Source organism: Chrysochloris asiatica, unplaced genomic scaffold (assembly GCF_000296735.1).
Source record: "Chrysochloris asiatica unplaced genomic scaffold, ChrAsi1.0 scaffold00079, whole genome shotgun sequence".
Classification (NCBI taxonomy): Eukaryota; Metazoa; Chordata; class Mammalia; order Afrosoricida; family Chrysochloridae; genus Chrysochloris; species Chrysochloris asiatica.
The window spans coordinates 1848903-1869209 of record NW_006408597.1 but is presented as its reverse complement, the minus strand read 5'-3'; the positions used below and the strand labels follow the sequence as shown (position 1 = coordinate 1869209).

General features: G+C 49.1%; 1 protein-coding gene across 1 annotated transcript in view; it reads right to left on the bottom strand.

Annotated features, from left to right (window-relative positions):
• Positions 1-4730: 4730 nt before the first annotated feature.
• RPS6KL1 (ribosomal protein S6 kinase-like 1) overlaps positions 4731-20307 on the bottom strand; it is a 19369-nt gene continuing 3792 nt past the window's right edge. The window contains exons 2-10 of the mRNA XM_006865524.1: positions 16036-16160; positions 15044-15136; positions 9353-9400; positions 8836-8968; positions 7111-7698; positions 6705-6794; positions 6451-6533; positions 5118-5213; positions 4731-4841 (exon numbers count right to left, since the gene is read on the bottom strand). Coding sequence (XP_006865586.1) covers positions 4731-4841; positions 5118-5213; positions 6451-6533; positions 6705-6794; positions 7111-7698; positions 8836-8968; positions 9353-9400; positions 15044-15136; positions 16036-16160 — 1367 coding nt within the window. The remainder of the gene's footprint in view (positions 4842-5117; positions 5214-6450; positions 6534-6704; positions 6795-7110; positions 7699-8835; positions 8969-9352; positions 9401-15043; positions 15137-16035; positions 16161-20307) is intronic.

Sequence of the window (20307 nt, the reverse complement as noted above, 5' to 3'; positions counted from 1 at the left end):
CAATACTGAGTGCCTGCAGCATCTATGTCTTCACTCTTCAGAAATTGTAACTAAACTATTTAAAGAAACTGATTTTAAGTGGAAATTAAAGGGCAAATGTTCTCAAACAAGCTTCCTGTTTCCAGGCTATTTACCGACTCCGCCATCAGTGTTGAAGCCACTTGGTGCCCCATTGGTTATCCTGTGGCATACTTCTGGAATAAGCTAACACTGTACAGATTGGACAGAAGATAGAACCACAACTGTATCTTCCTCTTGATACCTAAGCTTCCTTCTGGTTGGCACCTGAGACTTGTCAAACTCCTCTCTTAGAAATTGGGGTTCCACTTTGTGAAGCTCCTTCTAAACTACTTTTGTGGGAGTTTGCATTATTTCTGTGATTGGGGGGCATCGCTTTTAACTTGCTGTCAATTGGGTGATGGTCCATTTTCCACTGAACAGTTCATACATTGATTGCAGTCCCAGATTGTAACATCACTTGCCCACTTTCTCCTGTGTTTCCATTCCTCCTGTCCTCATCTAAACTTGGCCCTTGGGTAAATGGCTGCCCTTTTGATCTCAAATCGTTGATTATTCTACAGTGTACATACCTCACTAGTGTTGTTATTCCCCTTAGAGATGGATCTATTGTTGGGCTGAAAATTGAACCATGGGGGTGAGTTCTTTTCCAAACCTGAAGGGTGATTAAGGGTCATAGTCTCTGTGTTCTACCAGTCTCTAGCTGACCAGTAAGCTTGGTGTTTTCAATGGTTTTGAATTTTGATCCACATTTTTCTCTCAGTCTATCCAGGGCCACTTAATGTGACTCTTTTCAGAGCTGGGCACCATCTAGCTGTGGTCTCAGGGTCATAGTGCTACTTGAACAAATAGAAATGTATGCTCACAGCTTAGGAGGCCGGCAGTCTAAATTCAGAATACCAGCTCTAGGATAAGGTTTTCTCTGGGCCCTGGGGAAACCAGTTTTAGGGTTTTAATATGTCTCGACATCAATCTCCCCCTGGATCTAGGGGCTTCACAGGGCAGGGACCCCAGGTCTAAAGGACACATTCCACTCCGGCTCTTCTGTCTTGGTGGCAGTAGGCCTCTCCACCTCTGCTCACTCTCTCGCCTTTTATATCTCAAAAGACTGACTCAAGATACAGCCTAACCCTATAGCTTGCCTTTGGTCTCATTAACATCTTACTAGGTGCCTACTAAAGTCATAGTGAGACTGTGTATAGGGTTTCCAAGGAGCAGCTGGTAGGATTGAACTGCTGAGAACTAGCAGTTAGCAGCCTAGTGCCTCACCAGGATTTCCAATAACGTTATTGCTAAGTGCCATCAAGTCAGTTCGGACTCATAGCAAACCTATATATGAGCAGCTGGTGGGTTTGAACTGCCGACCATGTGGTTAGTCATCCAGTGTTTATCCTATTGCACCACACTGGGACTTCATAGAAGTGAGGATCTATAACCCATTGGATAATTGCATCAGATCAAAGCGGATTATATCATGGGAGGTGATTACATTAAAGCTTGTCACAGGGAATTATATCTTAACCATGGAGAATCCTGCTCCCGTCATTAGTCTATTGGATGAATTGTTTCCATGTGTCTTTGATTTCCATCACTCTTCTTAACTCCGGACAGGGAGCTCCTTAGATGACTGCTCACAAGTTTTTAAGACCCCAGTCGATACTCCCTAAAGTAGCATGTAGAACACCAGTTGTCCTTGGTGTCCTCAGAGACCATGGTTCTGAAGAGATGGGGACATCTCTTACAGTGTAGTATTTGGATATGTCATATGTGCACCAAGATGCTCTAGTTAAGGAGCAATCAGGGTGAATCACCGAGGAGCACCTTCTGTGTAGATGAGTGGACAGGACTGATAACTAACCCAGACGAGCCAGTGTGAGATGTTAAGTGCCGTAGAGTTGGTTACCAACTCAGTGACCCTGTATAGGTTTCTGAGGAGTGGCTGGTGGGTTTGAACCACAGAGCTTGCAGTTTAAGCCCACCTTGTGGACCAGCGCTTATCTTACAGTGCCACGGCTTAAACACCTTTGTCTTGCTCGCAGAATTTGCAGTGAGGTCACTGTCATATAAAAATCTATCCCAGGAAGAAAGTGAGTTTCAGAGCATAAAACTAGATAGAGCTGCTGCTGCTGTTCAGTGCTGTCGAGTCGGTTCTGACCCATAGCAACCCTGTACAGGGTTTCCAAGGAGCAGCTGGTGAGCTTGAACCACCAGCCTTGAGGTTCAAACCAACATTGCAGTCCAGCGCATTAACCCACAGTGCCACACCAGGATTCCAGATAGAGCTAGTAGGTAGAAAACAAAATGGGTTCATTGAAGAAGATTGTAGAATTATCTGCCCTTCATGTCTAGGGCATGGTACTTGTTCAGTGCCGTGGAGTCGGTTCTGACACAGAGACCCTCTATAGGGCTTCCAGGGAGCAGCTGGTGGGTTTGAATTGCCAACCTTGTGGTTTGCAGTCCAGTGCTGATCCTACAGCACCACACCAGAAGTCCTGGGCATACTGCTAGAAGCTTTAATTTCTCAAGTTCATCTTCAAAGTGGGTTTTATTAACGATGTGCTGCGGGTTAATGAGCTCGTCTGCAAAGTTGGTTAGAACCACAAGGTCAAGTAGTTCAAGGTCAACAGTCGCTCCTCGGAAACCCTATATAGAGTCACAAGGGGTCGGAACCAACTCAATCAGCACTTAACAATTTTATCCAAAGGAGGTCAACTGCAAGCCCCTTAAGTGTAAGAAAGGCCAGGGCCTAGCGAAGTCAGATGTGCACTATTGGCTGAATGGATGTGTGGGGATGAGGTTCAAGAGCTACCTCAGTGAAGCAGTGGTTGGAGACAATGTAGCAGGAGGAACACAGACTTGTGAACCAGCTCCACCAGGCTCTCAACGGTCTTATCAGAACCTTTGGCTTCTTAGGGTCTGTCTCAGTGAGTCACTGTGAGGATTAAGCTAATATTCCCCACTCTATACCTTGACCCTTTCCCAAGACTTCTCTTCCTTCTGGTATGGCATTGTAGGATAAGCACTTGACTGCTAACCACAAAGGTGGTGGTTCAAATCCACCAGCCAAGCCTTGGAAACCCTATACGGGGTTGCTATAAGTTAGAACTGGCTCCATGACACTTAACAACATTGTCCCCTACAGGCCACCACCTTCCTTCAGGCCTGAGGCCACTCTGAGTGGGGACTTGGGTACAAGCTGACAAGCCTTTCACCCAGCCCTGGGTGCCTAGCACAACTTCTGTGTGGGAACCTCCTACTTCCCCACCTCTTGCAGAGTCATGCCTGTTAGTTACATTGATGAGACAGGGACACCATCGGCAATGACAGGTTTTATTTTGTGGGGAGAAGATGGGGGTGGGCAAGCCATTGAAAGCCAGAATCGAGGACCACTGAATCACACAGGTGCCTCTCTGGTGGCATCTCTGCCCGAGTCAGCTGAGGAGCACAGCAACCTCCCCACCACACAAGTCTTTTCCCAGTGATGGTTGGACCGTCACAGGCAGGCACCGGAGGAAAGGCTTTGGTCTGGCGGGCTTCTCTTAGGCGCCACATCCTAGTGACCGCATCAGAGGACTCCCCTTATCCCCCCCACATACACACACACCTGGGGGTTATCTTTGGGTAACTACATCAGAGAACCATCTTGCTTTTGGCTAAATGTTGGGAGATTCTTCGTTTTGTGGTTTCTCATTGCAAATGAGGATACAGTAAGAGTGGGCAGTGAGTTGAGTGGAACCTCATGACCACATGCAAAAGGAGAATCCATCCGGGCGAAGCTCCAGAGGGGAGTCCCCAGGGGCACAGCTGGTCTTAGCTGCCTCCACCTGGCTGCTGAGTTGCAGTCTCCTCTTGGGTCCAGAGGCCAATTGACTGCCTTTTCTCTGCACCAGTGGCCAGCAGGGGGCCCTTCCTCCTGCTTCATATTTGCTTGAAGTGGCAGAGCTGTGTGCCTGAGCCTCCCTCCCACCCCTCAGTTATTTTCCTTTCCTTGCCCCTTCCTTTTGCTCCCCAAAGTCTGAAATCACAAGATTGGGGTGCATGGTGCTGTACCTTTGCTCCCTACCACCACACTGCAGATTCTCTGCTTCACCAGCCCCCACAGGAAGCACCTCTGGCAGCAGAGGCCCGCTGTTTGCAGGGCTAAGACCCAGTCCAGCATTCTTGAGCTTGTGGGGCACCTCTCCAGAGAGGTTCCAGTGGGGGCACACATGTGGATGGTGAAGCCCCATCACCTCACAGCAGGCTCAGCATCTGGTCAGTAGTTCAAACTAATGTGACAGATGTTAAGCACCATTGAGTCGGCTCCAACCCATAGCGACCCTGTATAGGGTTTCCTAGCAGTGGTTGCTGAGCTTGAAGCACTGACCTGGCAGTTCAAACCGACATTGCAGTCCAGCACATTAATGCACAGCACCACACCAGAACTCCAACTGTGACAGAGGGCATCCTTTAAAACGCTGGTCCAGGCCTAGCGTGGGGTGGTGTAGAGCAGGCACTCGGCAGGTATCTGTTCACTGGTGGGTGTGGCTAGAAAGAACCTCTCTGGGAGCTTGCTGGAGAACTCCCAAGAAGAAGCCTGGGGGTTGGGAGCTGAACAGGAAAGGCAGCCGCCCACATTCTGCATCTGAGGCCCATTGATTAGAGGGGCGGGTTCCGTGACAGGGAGGAGATCCAAGCCTGGCCAACTGCTCGGGTGGACCTCTCCACCCCTCCTACCCCACCAGTTTGTTCCATTGGATAGTACTGAAAAAGGGGTGGGCCTTGAGTTTGCTGACACCGCTGGATCCAGAGCCCAGGCGCTGGCTGGGCTCAAACTGTAGCAGCTGCAGAGAAATTCCCAGGTCAGCATTCTGGGCAAACTTCACCACTGTCCTTCAGGCATGGGCTGAACTCTGGGCACTCCGGCCACCATGGTGGCGGGCAGGGGTTGGGGGGGATGTCACTCACTGACTGCCCTTACTCACAAAGCCCCAGTTTTATCTTGTCCCTTCACCCTCCTGTATCTACGTTAGACATCTAGGATGTAGGACAGGGCTGTGCTCTCCAGACCCCACCCAGGAGGCCAAGAAGCCACTTCTTTTAGGCTGGTAGCACCTCACCTCAGTCAGCAGGGAGGCCGCCGGGCGGCTGAGCCACTCAGGCAGTTGGAGCTGGGTATGGACCTGGATTCTGGAGGGGTGGCTCTGGGCCAGTGCCTGGGAAGACACGGGTGGGCCTCTGAGGAGGTGACCCAGGATTGCGTACACACTCACACACTCCAGGGCCAGCCAGAAGCTTCTATCGTGTGCTTTCCCCTGGGAATGATGATGATGGTGCTGATGCAGCATTTTTAGGACCTACTGTATGCCAGACATACATTATCCTTCATTTCCAACAACCCTTAAGGTCAGTATCCTCGTTTTAAGGGTAAGACATGGGCCAAGAGAGGTAAAGGGATGGTGCAGAATTGAGGGTTTGAACCCAGCCCCCTCTGGCTCCAAGCAGAGCCTCTTCCACTCCAGAAGAGCCTGGCTTTGGGGAGCAGAGAGCTATGTTTGGAAATAAGGTGAGCTCCAAGGCATTTCCATGAAGAAAGTAGGAACCCAGGGCCAGAGACCCGAGGTGAGATAACCACCCTGTGGGGAGACAAGGGGTTCTACAAAAGTTCAAGAATAAATGGAATGAAAAGATGGTGGACTTTTCCCATGAAGTTTTGGAAGCCCCCCATATTTACATCCAGGGCTCTCAGAGGTTGGGAGCTATAGGATACAAACATTCCCTCGAGGAAGGAGCCAGGTCAGAGCTGGACTTGAGATCTCTCTGCTTCATTTCAACCACTTCCTGTTCAGATGCAGTCTGACCTCTGTTTCTGTTCTGGGACCGACTTAACATAACCAGTCCCAGAGGCTGTGCTGAGCTCAGTTGGGGAAAGACAGATAGGAGCTGCCATCCACAGCCAGTGTTTGCCAGGGAAGCCCCGAGTTCTTGGCAGATCTAGAGTGGACAGGGCAGCTACTGGCATGGACCCAATCTCTCTTCCCCACCTTTTAGTCAAGGTCTGGCTGGGTGAGAAAAGTGAGCTGGGGGTGGGGGTGGGGGGAGGAGTGTGTGTGTGTGGGAGATGATACAGGGGTCTTCTCAGGAAGGGAGCTGTGCCAAATTCTAGGCTGACACTTCCAGAAACTTCCTGATCATTCCAGTGCAGCTCTTATTCACGTAAGTTAGCCAACAGTAGTGTGTGTATGTGGTATGTGGTATGTGGAGGGAGTTGGGGGCACAAAGCATGTCCACAGCCTGGGTGGGGGGACTTCCTGTGTCTCTCACGGCCTGTGCATGGCAGTGGGACACCTATACTGGTAGAAGGTCCAGCCCAACAGCCAGGCAGCCTTAGTCCAGACGCTGGTCTGCACTCACTGGCACCCACCAGACCCAACCTACTGCCCAGCAACTTACTGTTCCTGTCAGCATTTCATACAGCAGGGACCCAAAGCTCCACCAGTCACAGGCTTCAGTCAGCTCCGAAATCCCACCCACCTCTGCGGGAATAAGAACACACCTGTATGATTATGCTCCAGCCTCACCCAAGAGGGTAGGTTTCCACTCTACACATCCTGGCAGCCACCCATCCCCTCTGCCATCCTCAGCCTCCAGCTCAGCCCCCACAAAGGCACCCAAGATCCGGGGATCCCCCTCAGTCCCTATCTTGCCTGGGGCGCTGTACAGGTTGTCTGAAGCTTCTCTGCAGCACCGAGGCTCCACTTCTGACCACTGGCCAAAATATGTGAGCCGGATGTGACCTTGTCCAGTGTGAGGAGTGAGGGACAAGGAGAAGCAAGAACTGAGGTTAACCAGCTAACAGGGGGAGCAGGGCTCCATGGTGCCCCCAACCCAGTCACAACCACAACACAAGACCCCTCATGGGCATTATCTGCACACCCCTGGGCGTTGCTAGAGAACACTGCCCTAGACGTAGGGAAACAATGTTCTACAGGTCAACTTTGACCAACCAGCCTCTTGCCCAAAGTCCTCTGTGAAATGGCTGGATGGGGTTGGGAGATGAAGCAGGGAACCTATGAGGTTCCCTCAATGGAAGGGAGAGGCCCAGATACCTACCTGCCTGATCCAGGAGCAGGTTCCGGGGGTTGAGGTCCCGGCATAGCACCCCCTGCTCGTGTAACGCCTCCAGTGCCAGCAGCATCTCAGCAGCCCACTGCTTCACCTGTTCCTCCCTCACCCTCCAGGCGCCTCCACCAGACCCCAGACTGGACCCATCCACTGAGGGCCGGCTTGAAACTTTGCCTCTGCCACAGCCCCCCAGAACCCGGCCAGCCCCCTCTCGCACCCAAGAGAGTCCCCGAGGGGGCCTGGTGTCCGAGCTCTGGCCAGGTTCCCGCCTGGCTTGGTGGTCACTCAAGGCCTTTGGCAGGTGGGAGGAGCGGGAAGCGCTGGTCCTGGCTGTGGGTTTGCCTTCAGCCTCCTTCTGGGCGCTGATGGATGGGGCTTCCTTAACTGGGTGAAGGTTCTGAGAGGTCCTTGGAGGTGCTGGGGGCATTCTGCCCTGATGGTGGGGGTGCAACGCTGGGCTGAAGAGGCTGAGGCGGGAGTTGAGCTGAGCCTTTTTCCTTTCCCTGGTAGAGCCTGTCCCTGGTCCTGACTGTTGAAGGCAAGCCTGGGAGAGCAGGTGGGACCAGAGAGGACCTCCTGGGCCATGCAAGAGGGAGCATGAGCATGGGGACAGGGAAGAAGAGGAACATGGACACTGGGTCCCTGTCCCACGTCCTTCTCCCTTCTACCTCTAAGTGGACACATCACCTTCCAGGTGTCCCAGCCTAGTTTGGCCCTCGCCTCTGCTTCCTCCATCATTCCTCTCCTCCACTAGCTGTTGTTGTTGGGTGTCGTTAAGTCAATTTAGACTCATGGTAACCTCATGTGACAGAATAAATTCCCCACTGGGTTTCCAAGGTTGTTTATAGGAGTAAGTCATCTGTTCTTTCTCCCACAGAGCCACTGGGAGGGTTCAAGTCACCAACCTTGAAATTGATGTCAGAATGCTTAAGCATTGTGCCACCAGGGCTCCTCTACCCTCCACTCACCCATCCTCAAAACATTTCCTAACATCTGCTGAACGCTAGCCCTGGGCTATGAGTTGGGGACAGCGGAGAGACCAGGGCTAGACCCATGAGAGGTCTGTACAGACAGAATATACCACCATTCCTCCATGGCCCAGCCCTAGGGCACATTCGTAATGCCTTTTATTTCTTCTGCTCTTTCCTTTATTCAACTATAATTTATTGAGCACTTACTATATGCAAGTCACCAAGCTAATTAAAAAACAAACAAACAAACAAAAACCAGTTTACTCTGACTCAGAGCAACCTTCTGTGTGTCAGGATAGAGTTGTGCTCCACAGCATTTGCAGTGGTTGATTTTTCAGAACTACATCACCAGGTCTTTCTTCTGAGGTACTCTGCGTGGATATGAGTCTTTTGGTTAACCTTTTGCACCACCCAGGGACTCCATCACCAGAATAGGTGGACGGTAACTACCAAACTACACACCCCGGTTCTTGTCGTTACAGCTCAGTCCCCACCGTCCCATGTTCCCATGCTGAAGAGTAAATACAAGGTGTCAAAGGAACCAAAAATGGAGGAAAGGTAACGAAGGATGCATCTATGCACACGCTCTCCAAGATGTTTGCCCCACAGACCCCACTACAGCCGGATCCTCTCAGTCAGCCTCCAAGACTGCTCCTGCCCAAGGCTCAGCATTCTAAAGCAGACAAGTGAGGACAGTATCCCAAAGGCCCAAAGAGTTGAGGGACCCTCAAGGCCCTCTCACCTTGCACATGTTCCAGGTGGAGGAAGATGGAGTCCTCACTCACAAAGTACCGCAACAGCTTCGTCATGTAGGGGACGCCATGTGGGATGATGGTCAGTCGCTCCCGGCTCGCAACATGGCACCTGGGCAAGCTCTGGGGAGGAGGCAGGGCATGCAGGTCAGCTAGGGACAGGCCAGTAGCTGCTGCTGCTGCTAGGGAACATCATAACCTCGTCTCAGGGACAAATGGATTAGGGGTGAGAGCCTCTCCCAGTTCCTGGCCTGGGGGCTCATCCCCAGTCTCCCCCATGGAACTAAGGCCTTGCCGCCCTCCCACCCAATGACAATGCAGCCTGTGTGAGTCTGTGTGGGAGGAAGCGGGCATGCGTAGGGGCAGAACATGCAGCTTCTGGACTTGGAGGGAGGCATGGACTTCAGATGCAGGTTTTGGAATGGGTGTTTTCAGAGATGGAAATTTCCAGGAGCTGAGAAAACTGCAAGAGGAGAGCAGAATGGCAGGGGTCTGGGTGGCACGTGCCTTCACCACGAAGATCCCTCCAGTCTCTGGATCCTGGACCAGCTGCACCTGCCGAGGCCCAGGGACACTGGTCAAGGGTCGCACTAGGCCTGGGGCTCCATGGCTTCAGCCCCAGTCCCCAGTGGTCTCCACCTGCAGGGGCTGGGCATGGAGGGCAGCCATGGGTGGTGCAGACAGCATGCCTATCTCTAGACTGCCAGTGATCCCATTCTACTAGACACCCCTGCTAGACCTGCAGGTTTCAGCTCAGGTACCACCTCCTCCAGGAAGCCTTCCCAACCCTCAGGTTAGGCTAAGGGTCTCCAGTGCTCTCTGAACTCATCCTTTGTTATAGCGTTGACCCTGTCTCTGACCACACACACTATGGGGTAAAACTGTTGTGCTCCATAGGGTATTCATTGGCTGATTTCCAGATGTACATAGTCAGACTTTTCTTTTTAGCCTGGAAACTTTGTTGAAACATGTTCAACATCATAGCGACATTCAAACTTCCACTGATGGTGGTGGCTATACACAAGGGGCATCAAACTCAGAGACTCGAATCTGGGCCTCATGCTTGGAAATTGAGAATTCTGCCACCCCTGTTGTGTGTTGTCAATTTTGAATTGTAGTGACTCACTATTACAAAGTAGAATTGTCCCCTAGGGTTTCCTAAGCACTATAGAATAAGCCCTGGACTGCTAACCACAAAACCTTTGAAACCTCGTTTCAAATCTACCAGCAGCTCCTTGGAAACCCTATACAGGGCTGCTGTGAGTCGGAACTGACTCAAAAGCACTTCACTACAACAATCTTTACAGGAGCACACTGCCAGGTCTTCCCTGCTCTGGAGCTGCTGAAGCCAATGTTTCAGTTAGCCGCCACTCCACTGGGGCCCCATCTACTACCCTGGGTTCACTATCCTGTCTCCCCACTGAACTGTGAATTTGTCAGGGCTGGGCCCACACTATCCAGCTCTGTATCCTCAGAGTGCTTCACCCAGATGTGCTGAGTGGTCCCACAGCCTCCGCCATCTCAGCCACCCAAATGAGCAGGTGATGACATGTATGCTTTCTCTCTCCCTGCCCATTCCTGGGAGACCCTCTCTCACCTGGATTCTCAGACCAGGCCTCAGCCAGAGTCCCTGCCCCTACCTTGCAGGGTCTGAGGGTATTCTGGCCCAAAGGGCCCTCAGTCGCTTCTTCTGCACTCTAGTTATGAAGTGAGGAGGCGGAGTGCTGGCGGGAGGGGAGGAGCCAAACCCTGCAGCATGCGGGGTTGGTGTGCTCCTTCAAATCAACTTACCAGCCCACCCTACCGCTTTCTTTTAGGCAAAGGGTATCACTAGTAACTCATTCTACTGGTAAATAAATTGAGATTCAGAGGCTACCGTTCCACTACTAAAAAAGTGGGAAAGCCAGGATTTGAACCCAGACAGGCTGATTCCTGAGCCCTGCAGACTTAACTGTAGATGGGATTGCAGCTAGATAGCCTTTCTTTCTCCATCAGTAAAATGAAGGAGTCCTGGTGTGGCAGTGCGGGCTAATGCGCTGGACTGCAAGGTCAGCTTGAACCACAAGGTCGGCGGTTCAAGCTCACCAGCAGACAGGGCGCTATGAGCGATTCAATGGCATTTTAACAATGACAACAAAACGAAGGAGGACCACCAGGGGCCCTCATGCATCAGGAATGTGGTACCCCTTCTGGCCACCAGGGGACTCTCGTCCAACGTCTTAAGTCCAGACTGGCTCAGGCTCCCAGGCCAAACTTGTGCAATGTTTGAAAAACAAAGGAAGACATGCATATTTAGGACAACAGAGTTTCCCACAATACTGACACCCCAGATAATTCCCCACTGTCCCTTGCCAAGTGGGATTTCCACCATCCTCGACAAGGCCCATTTCCTGCGTCTGAAAGTGCCAGCTGAGAAGGCTGGGGAAGCCAGACACAACAATTTGATCCATAGATTGATTAACAACTGTGTGGTTTTTTTTAAAAAAATACTAAAATCTACCTATCTATTCCAAAAAAATACTAAAATCTACCTATCTATTCCAAAAGAATAGGCAAACACATTAACAATGACTACTTTCTAGTTCCAATTCATACAACCATGTGTGACAGAGAATAACTTCCTCACAGGCTTTTCCTGGCTGGAACCCAATGGGGCATTTCTACTCTGGGATCCAGGGTCCTTAGTGTCACAATGGGCTCCATGAACACAACTGTAATTTGGTTGTTGTTGTTGCTTTTTTTATGGAAGCAGATCTTCAGGTCTTTCACCCACGAAACGGCTGGATGGGTTCAAATCACCAACCTTTGTATTAGCACTGTGGGTTAATGCGCCAGACTGCAAAGCTGTTTGAACGGCAAGGTCAATGGTTCAAGCTCACTAGCCGCTCCTCAGAAACCCTATGTAGGGTTGCTATGGGTCAGAATCTGACTCGATGGCACTTTACAACAACATCAACATCAACAACAATATAGTAGTCTCTGGAGTTACATAGACTGGTGGGAGATTTTATTTCCTCTGTTACACGCCTGTATCTTGTGGTATATCTCAAAAGGGTAACATGGGATATATTTTAATATTAACTCAGTCAATCAATCAATAAACGCCCCTCTTTGACCCCTATGGACCTGAATTTCATTTTCTGTAAAATAATTGTTAAAACACAGAGCTGTTTAGCAAAATGTATTGCCACAAGGGATGTTCCACATCCTCACTGTCCAATGTGGAATCATTAATGACTAAGACAATTAAGAAAAGGAATTCTTCATTGTAATTAATCTAAATCCAAACCGTCTCGTGTGGCTGGTAGCTACTGTTTGTGACAGCACAAGGCTGCTTCTTCCCCAGAACGACTGTGAAGCTTTAAAGGAACAATTCTGTAAACAAGGAAGTACCTTAGGGATGTCAAGTAAGCATTACACCCCAGAAGATGGGAAGGCACTACTGTTCTCACCATTTTTTTTTTTTTTTAAAGAAAATCTTTTTACAAAAAATACACAAAAAGCTCTGCTGCGTTCCTGAGACCTAGAAATAACAAAAGCTTTGGCGAAACACAGTAATGGCGAAACACAGCAAACCCTTTCTTTAAAGAAGCCCCAAGTGTCAAAAGTCCAGTAGGAATCTCTCATACAGCAAGTTCAAACGTTTCAACCAGGTGTTCAAACGCCATGGTCCACTGAGGTGAGGTATGTGAGTAGGTGGGCTGGGTGGGGTAGGGTGGGGGAGAGTAATAAACCAGATTCCAGTATCTAATGAGCAGCCCTCCTTTACACTGCACTGCTAGTGTGAAGAGAAGCAGGAAATCTGGACTTCTATATGAAATCTACCAACTTTTAAATGTTGGTAACTAACAAAAAACACTCAGATACATCAAGTGTGTGGTTCAAATTTAGCTGAGGGGCTATCAGTTACACCTCCTAGACAAAGCTCAGCAAATACCCTTCAAAACTCAGCAAAAATCCTACGGCACCTTCCAGGCGCCCACCCTCCCTGAAAGTAGACCCTTGGGTGTTTTGGTCAGCTGCCTGCCTAGTCCCTTGCTAGCCCCTAGAGACTTCCTTGAAAACCCAGTGAGCCCTAACAACTGGGTATTTTTGGAGACACTTTATAGGTTCCTCTGCGCAAACCTTCTGCTACCTCCAGAACCTGAGGATGGCTTCTGGCTACACAGCCCTCCTGCCCACATCTGCCAGGACAGAGGTGTGGGGTGGGGTGGGGACAACATCCAGGCCTGGCTCAGGAACTTGGGTCCAGTGGCCCTACCACCTTTCCTAATTTGGAGAAAGAGTTGTTCCTGGCTTGGGAATGGAAGCAGGAGCCAGGAGGTAAGTAGATAAACTGACTGTCAGAGAAGATAAAAAGAAAGAAGTACAACCTCAAGACACAGCGGTTGGGCTTGGCTTTAATTTGGCCTTCCCATTTGCATCAAGCTCAGCATACTGGTTTTCTAAAATGCTCAACCTGCTCAACCGTTATGTGCTCTGGAGTTAGACAAATCTGGGGAATTCTGTCCTATACCTTCCTCTTATGGAGCCCTGGTAGCGTAGTGGATTATAAATTGGAATGCAAACCACAAGGTCAGCTGTTCGAATCTATCAGTCACTCTGCAGGAGAAAGATGAAGCTCTCTGCTCCTGTAAAGATTTGCAGCCTCGGAAACCCTGTACAGTCGCTGTGAATCAGGAACTCGGCTGCACACTACCACCCTCTTGGAGATGTACAATGTACATTTGCATCCTAAACATTCTAAGAACTTCTGTAATTGAAAAATAAAGTCATGTGATTTTAACTCACTGCTTCCCAAACTCTTTCACCCAGAACCCCTTTCTCTAGAACAAACATGGCCGAGTGGATTCCACTTTGGGAGCTTCGGTGGGAGCAGCTTGCTTGGCTAAGGTCAGGCGGCTGCCACCACACAGACCCGTGCATTGGGCGGGAGGGCTGCCTGGCTAATTGAAGCTGGTTGGGCCTGACAGTGACAGTTTGGGGCGAGTTCCAGAGGCCTGGGGAGAAGTAGCTGGAACAAGGCCCGGAGGATGGGAGGCCCACCCACTAGTCTTTCCACTCACTCTTGTCACTAGCATTTATTAAATGTGTGTGCCTCGCCTTTCCCAAAAATTATTTCTTTTTAGTTCCCAGACCACTCCATAGGGAAGGACTTTGACCCCACTTTACAGATAAGCAAACCAAAGCTCAAAGAGGTGAACTGTGCACTGCCTGGGTGTTGGGGTGGGAAGCTACCCCCTACCCAGCCCCCAGCAGCACAACCCATTTGTGGGTTTGGGCAAGACTTTCTCTTTTCCTCCATTGCTTCTCAGAACCATCAGAATCACCAGACACAATTTTACAATGACAGACCGATTCCTAGAAATTCTGACTCAGCTGCTGTGGTCTAGGCAGCTGTATTTTTAGGACGCAACCCAGGTGATTCTGATGAACGACCCATTTTGGAAAGAAATGCTTTAGTGACCACCCAAGCATCCTGGGTTGGGCGCATAGACACTCAAATCCTAGTTCAAATCTTATTTCTTTTGTCCTTCTGACCTGCCTACTCTAATAAGTCCTCCGAGTAAGGGCTGGTATCATCCTACCTGCCCCAGATTGAAAGCAAGGGTCCAAGGCAAGGTCAGGATGAGAGTGGGAGCACCAGGGGAGAAGGGCAGATTTGCCATGTCCTTGGACCCTCTGCAGGGCAGGTTCCAACTGGAGATGACAATATTCCAGCCACAGGAAGTGAGGAACTTGACTTGGTGGGGAAGGGAGGGGTCTGGGAAGAGTCTGGGCTGCAGCCCTGGGGGCAGGGTGAGTGGGGTGGGACCTGTGGGTTGTGGGAAAAGGGGAGAGCTGGGCAGTGAGAGCTGGCCAAATGCCCTGGACACAGCTTCGCCTGTGGTTTCTATCTTGTATCTCTGAGGGAGTGGCTGTTCTGTGTGTCTGAGTTGGAGTGGCTACTGTTTGCAGCTTCTAGCTTCCCATGTTTTCCCTTTCAGCACCTGATTTATGTGTATTTGGTATTGTAGAGGTGGGGAACCTCTGGACATAGCTGCTCACTTCCCTTTTGACCCTCTGAGCCCTTTCCAGCCTGTTCTGGTGGACGGACTGGGTGGGGCGGGTGTTTGACAGATGTGTGACGGTTACTGACAATCTTCCTTCACAGGTACTTCACCCCAATGCACATGCATGCCATCAGTGTCCACTCACCTTCTCGATGACCCCGACTACTTTGCAGCCCCGCAGCTGCTCCAGGGCAGAGCTCAGGGTGCGGATGGGCCGGAGTCTCAGGCTGCTGAAACCCTGTAAGGAGAGAGTGTCCACCTGCAGCCCCAGGACCAGCCCTCCTCAGCCAAGCCTCGCCAACACTGGGCTGCCATGGTGGTAGTGGGAGCACTGGAGTACAGGCTGACCCTGGCTGAGTGGAGAAGTCAGGGAGCCCAGGTCAGTCCAGGATGGCCAGCCCACCCTTGACCTTTCCACTTAATCCCCTCCAAGGCCCTGGGCATACTTGAGGCTTCAGAAGCCTCTTCCTAAATCCCCATCCACAGGATGTGTTGTTGTTATTGAGAGCTGTGGAGTCGGTTCTGACTCATAGTGACCCTGTACAGGGTTTCCAAGGAGCATCTGGTGAGTCTGAAGAGCTGACACTGTGGCCCAGTGCTTTATGCACAGCGCCACACCAGGGGGTGAGGAAATAACCTGGGAACATGTAAATTTCAGGGAACACAGCTTGAAGACCAAGGCACGTGGTCCGGCCCCATGCTTTGACAGAGATCCAGGATAGTGTGTGTCTGCGCATGTATGTGGGTACATTTCCTCACTGAGAGAACCCACTGGGTTAGGTAAGGTCACATAAAGTATGCATGTGTGTGCATGTATTCACATGTGTGTGAACATGTATATTCATGCCTGGATAGAATTGGAGGCTACCAGGTGTGTGAATATGCGAGCAGAGTATGAGGTTGTGTGCACTTGTCAACTCTGTGAGGACATGAGGCTGGATGGAAGGATGAACTCACATTTGGTAAATGAATGAATGATGCAGGGTGGAAGCTAGAAGCAGAGCGGTGGGTGGAGAATCGCAGGCACACACCCTCACCCTCCCACCCACACACACACACCCCGCCCCCCGTGGCTGTGAGGACCTCTACTCTCCCCTTTGAGTCCCCTCCCAGCAGGTCCTTGGAAGGTCTGCTCACTGTGCTCTGGCTAGCTTCGCCACCCAGTGTCCTCTGTAGGTGGCAGTTGAAGATCTCCTCTGCCCGCCGCAGGTACTTGGTAATTTTCAGCTTCACAGCCTCACAGCGCTCCTTGTTGGGATCAACTGTGAGGGGACAGGATCGCCATGGACTGCCCTGCCCTTCCCCCACCAGCCTTGGAGAGTGGGGGTTCCAGCTCCCTTTGCTCACTCTGTGCCCTCCACAGGAGAAAGCTCTGATTTCTAAGGCTGACCCAGTAGACAGGGCTTGGGCCCTCCAGGGAGGGGGACAGCATCAGGGGAGGAAGAGGAAGGAAGATGGCAGGGAGGAGGTTGGGAGCCAGGGATGCCCCTCAGCTGAAAGCACTGTACAGCTGGCACACTCCACCTGGCTGGCCATCACTGTCGCCTGGGAAGATTCCCAAGTGCGTTTTTCAGACCCGGAGACAGAAGCTCCCAGAGAGCCCAGATTCTTCCATCTCTGATGCCCAGTGTGATATGGGCCAGGTGTGGCGTTGGAGGGCAAGTCAGGATCCTACCCAACTCCCATCCCCATGCTGACCACCAAGGCCTTCAGGGTCTCAAACTGGCCTCCAACATGAAATGCTTCCTTCATCCTCCAGGGCCTTTGCTATTCTTTCTCTGGAAGAGTATCAGGCCCTTCTGCTAGACAACACACAGATCCTAGATTAGAGATTTGAGTTCTAGAAAATATCCTATGGCCACAGCTTCCCCCATTGCTCCTCCCACAGTGGGTTATAATTGCCCACCATCAACAACCTGGTCTCTCCCATAGAATGCAACCTCCCTGAGGGCAGGATTCCTGGTGGTGGTGGTTATGTGCTGCGGAATCGGTTGCAACTCATAGCCACCCTGCATAGGGTTTCCGAGGCTATAAATCTTTAGGGGAGCAGAAAGATTCATCTTTCTTCCATGAAACCACTGGTGGTTTTGAACTGCTGACCTTAGGTTAGCAGCCCGACTATGCTACCAGAGCTCCTTAGCCCAGCTCTGTTGTTGCCAGGTACCATCAAGTGGGTACCAACTCATACCAACCTTATGCACAACAGTGCCCGATCCTGGGCCAACCTCACAACTGTTGCTACATTTGAGATTATTGATGCTACTGCTGTGCTAATCCATGTCATTGGGGGTCTTCCTCTTTTTCTCTGACCCTCCACTTTACCAAACATGATATCTTTCTCCAGCGACTGGTCCCTCCTGACAATATGTCCAAAGTATGAAAGATGAAGTCTGGCCATCCTGGCTTCCAAGGAGAATGCTGGTTGTACTTCTTCCAACACAGATCTATTTGTTCTTTTGGCAGTTCATGGTACTTTCAACATTCTCCTCTAACACCATAACTCAAATGCATCAATTCTTCTACGGTCTTCTTTATTCGTTATCCAACTTTTGCATGCATATGAGGTTATTGAGAATACCATGGCTTGTGTCAGATGCACCTTAGTCCTTATGCTGACATTTTTGCTCTTCAAGCTTTAAAGAGGTCTTGTGCAGCAGATTTGGCCAATGCAATATGACATTTAATTTCTTGACTGCTGTTTCCATGAGTGCTTCCAGCTGCTTCCTGCTCTTGTTGTTATGTGCCGTGGAGTTGGCTCCGACCCATAGCGACCCTGTACAGGGTCTCCGAGGCTGTAAATCTTTACGGGAGCAGAAAGCCTCATCTTTCTCCCATGGAACAGCTAGTAGTTTCGAACTGCTGACTGTGAGATTAGCAGCCCATTCGTAACCACTATGCTACCAGAGCTCCTTTTAGGGGAGGCCAAATAGAGTGGTCAAGCCCACAAGTCTCTGGAGCCAAAACTGTTCAAAACCCAGCTTTGACCCTCTCAATAGCTGTGGCCTCTTGAGCAAGTTGGTTAAGTGCTCTATGCCTTAGTTTCTCTTTCTGGAAAATGGGAGCAAAAAATGTTGCTGTATTCAATATCTACCACCACTCATCTGTCACTTTATCATACTGTGGTGGTTTTGGTGTTGCTGTGATTCTGGAAGCTATGCCATAGGTATTTTAAATAGCAGGGTCACCTATGATAGACAGGTTTCAGATGAGTTTACAGACCAAACCAGAAAAAAGAGTGATGAACTATTTTAGTCACTGAAATCCTTATGAATAGCAGTGGTATGCTGTCAGCTAGTATCAGGATATTGTCAGATATTTATTATTGTTATTAAGTGTCATCAAGTAGATTCTGACCCATAGTGATCCTATATAGGGTTTCCAAGGAGCAGCTAGTGAGCTTGAATGGCCGACCTTGCAGTTCAAACCAACTTTGCAGTCTAGCACATTAACCCACAGCGCCACACCAGGGCTCCATTGTCAGATATAGTGCCAGAAAATGAGCCCCTTAGGTAAGGCACTCAAAATATGACTAGGGAAGAGTTAACTCCTCAAAAATAGAGTTGACCATGATGATGCAAATGGAGTAAAGCTATTGAGACCTTTGTTTGTTAATGGGGCACAACTCAAAATGAAGAGAAACAGCTATAAACATTCATTAATAATCGGAACATGGAATGTATGAAATATGAATAAAGGAAAATTGGAATTTGTCAAAAATGAAATGGAATGCATGAACATCAATATCCTAAGCATTAGTGAGCTGAAATGGACTGGTATTACTCATTTTTAATTTGATCACTACATGGTTTACTATGCCAGGAATGACAAATTAAATAGGAATGGCATCACATTTATCTTCATAAAGAACATTTCAAGATCTATCTTGAAGCACAACACTGTCTATTATAGGACAATATCCATATACCTACAAGGAAGACCAGTCAATACAACTATTATGCAAATGTACGCACCAACCACTAAAGCCAGTAATGACGAGATTAAAGAATTCTACCAACTTCGTCAGTCTGAAATTGATCAAACATGACATCAAGATTTATTGATAATTACTGGTGATTGGAATGCAAAGGTTGGAAACAAAGAAGAAGGATCAGTAGTTGGAAAATATGGATTTGGCAATGGAAACCATGCTGGATATCAAATGATAGAATTTTGCAAGACCAATGACTTCTTCATTGCAAATACCATTTTTAAACAACATAAAAGATGACTATACACATAGACCTCATCAGATGGAATATACAGAAATCAAATTGATTACATCTGTGGAAAGAGATGGTGGAAAAGTTCTGTATCATTAGTCAAAGTAAGGCCAGGGGCAGTCTGTAGCTCATCAATTGCTTCTATGCAAGTTCTGGCTGACATGGAAGAAATGTAAAGCAAGTCCAAGACCTTGAACATATCATACCTAAATTTAGAGATCATGTTAAGAACAGATTTGATGAATTAGATCAGAAGAGTTGTGATGACATCAAGAATATAATACAGAAAGAAAGCAAAAGGTCAGTAAGAAGACAAGAAAGAGGAGAATAACCAAAATGGACGTCGGAAGAGACTGAAACTTGCTCTCCAGCATAGAGATGCTTAAGGTGAATGGAAGAAATGAGGAAGTAAAAGAGGTGAATAGAAAACTTCAAGGGCAGCTCGAGAAGACAAAGTCAAGTATTATAATGAAATGTGCAAAGACCTGGAGTTAGAAAACCAAAAGCTGAGAGAACTGAAGAAAAAAATTCAAGTCTCGACTAGAAATATTGAAGGATTCTATGGGCAAAATATGGAATGATACAGAAAGCATCAAAAGAAGATGGAAGGAATACACAGGTACCAAAATGGTCAGTGTTCAACCATTTCAAGAATGATATTATGCTGAGTGAAATTAGTCAGTCACAAAAGGAAAAATACTGCATAGGACCATTATTGTAAAAGACTAAGAAAAAGAACCCATACTAAAAGGGGGGTAAAGTTCTTTGCTGGTTACTGGGATGTGTGGGGTGAGGTAAGGAGAGGGAGGGGAAGGTGGAGCACAGGGTAAGGAATAGATACAGGATAGCTTGGGTGCTGGGGTGAGGGAGACAATACACAAGAAGGGGGAGGGGAATGGAAGAACAAGGTGGATGGGGGGTTAGGCAGGTTTGCATGGGCTAAGTGGAATAGAGGTAAATAATGGTGTATGCACAACCTTGGAACAACAGGGCTCTGGGATACATGGATTGAGGCATGATTTGAATGGGTAAAAGAGGGGAAATAATGTTAAAGATGCCTGGTTGTCTTTTGAATGTTGGTTTTCCTGGAACACCATTTTAAAATAGATACTTGAGGGGAGAGAAAGGAATAGCCAGAAATATCACCATAGAAAGTTTGTAAATCTGTCTTCTGCCTATAACTGATTGG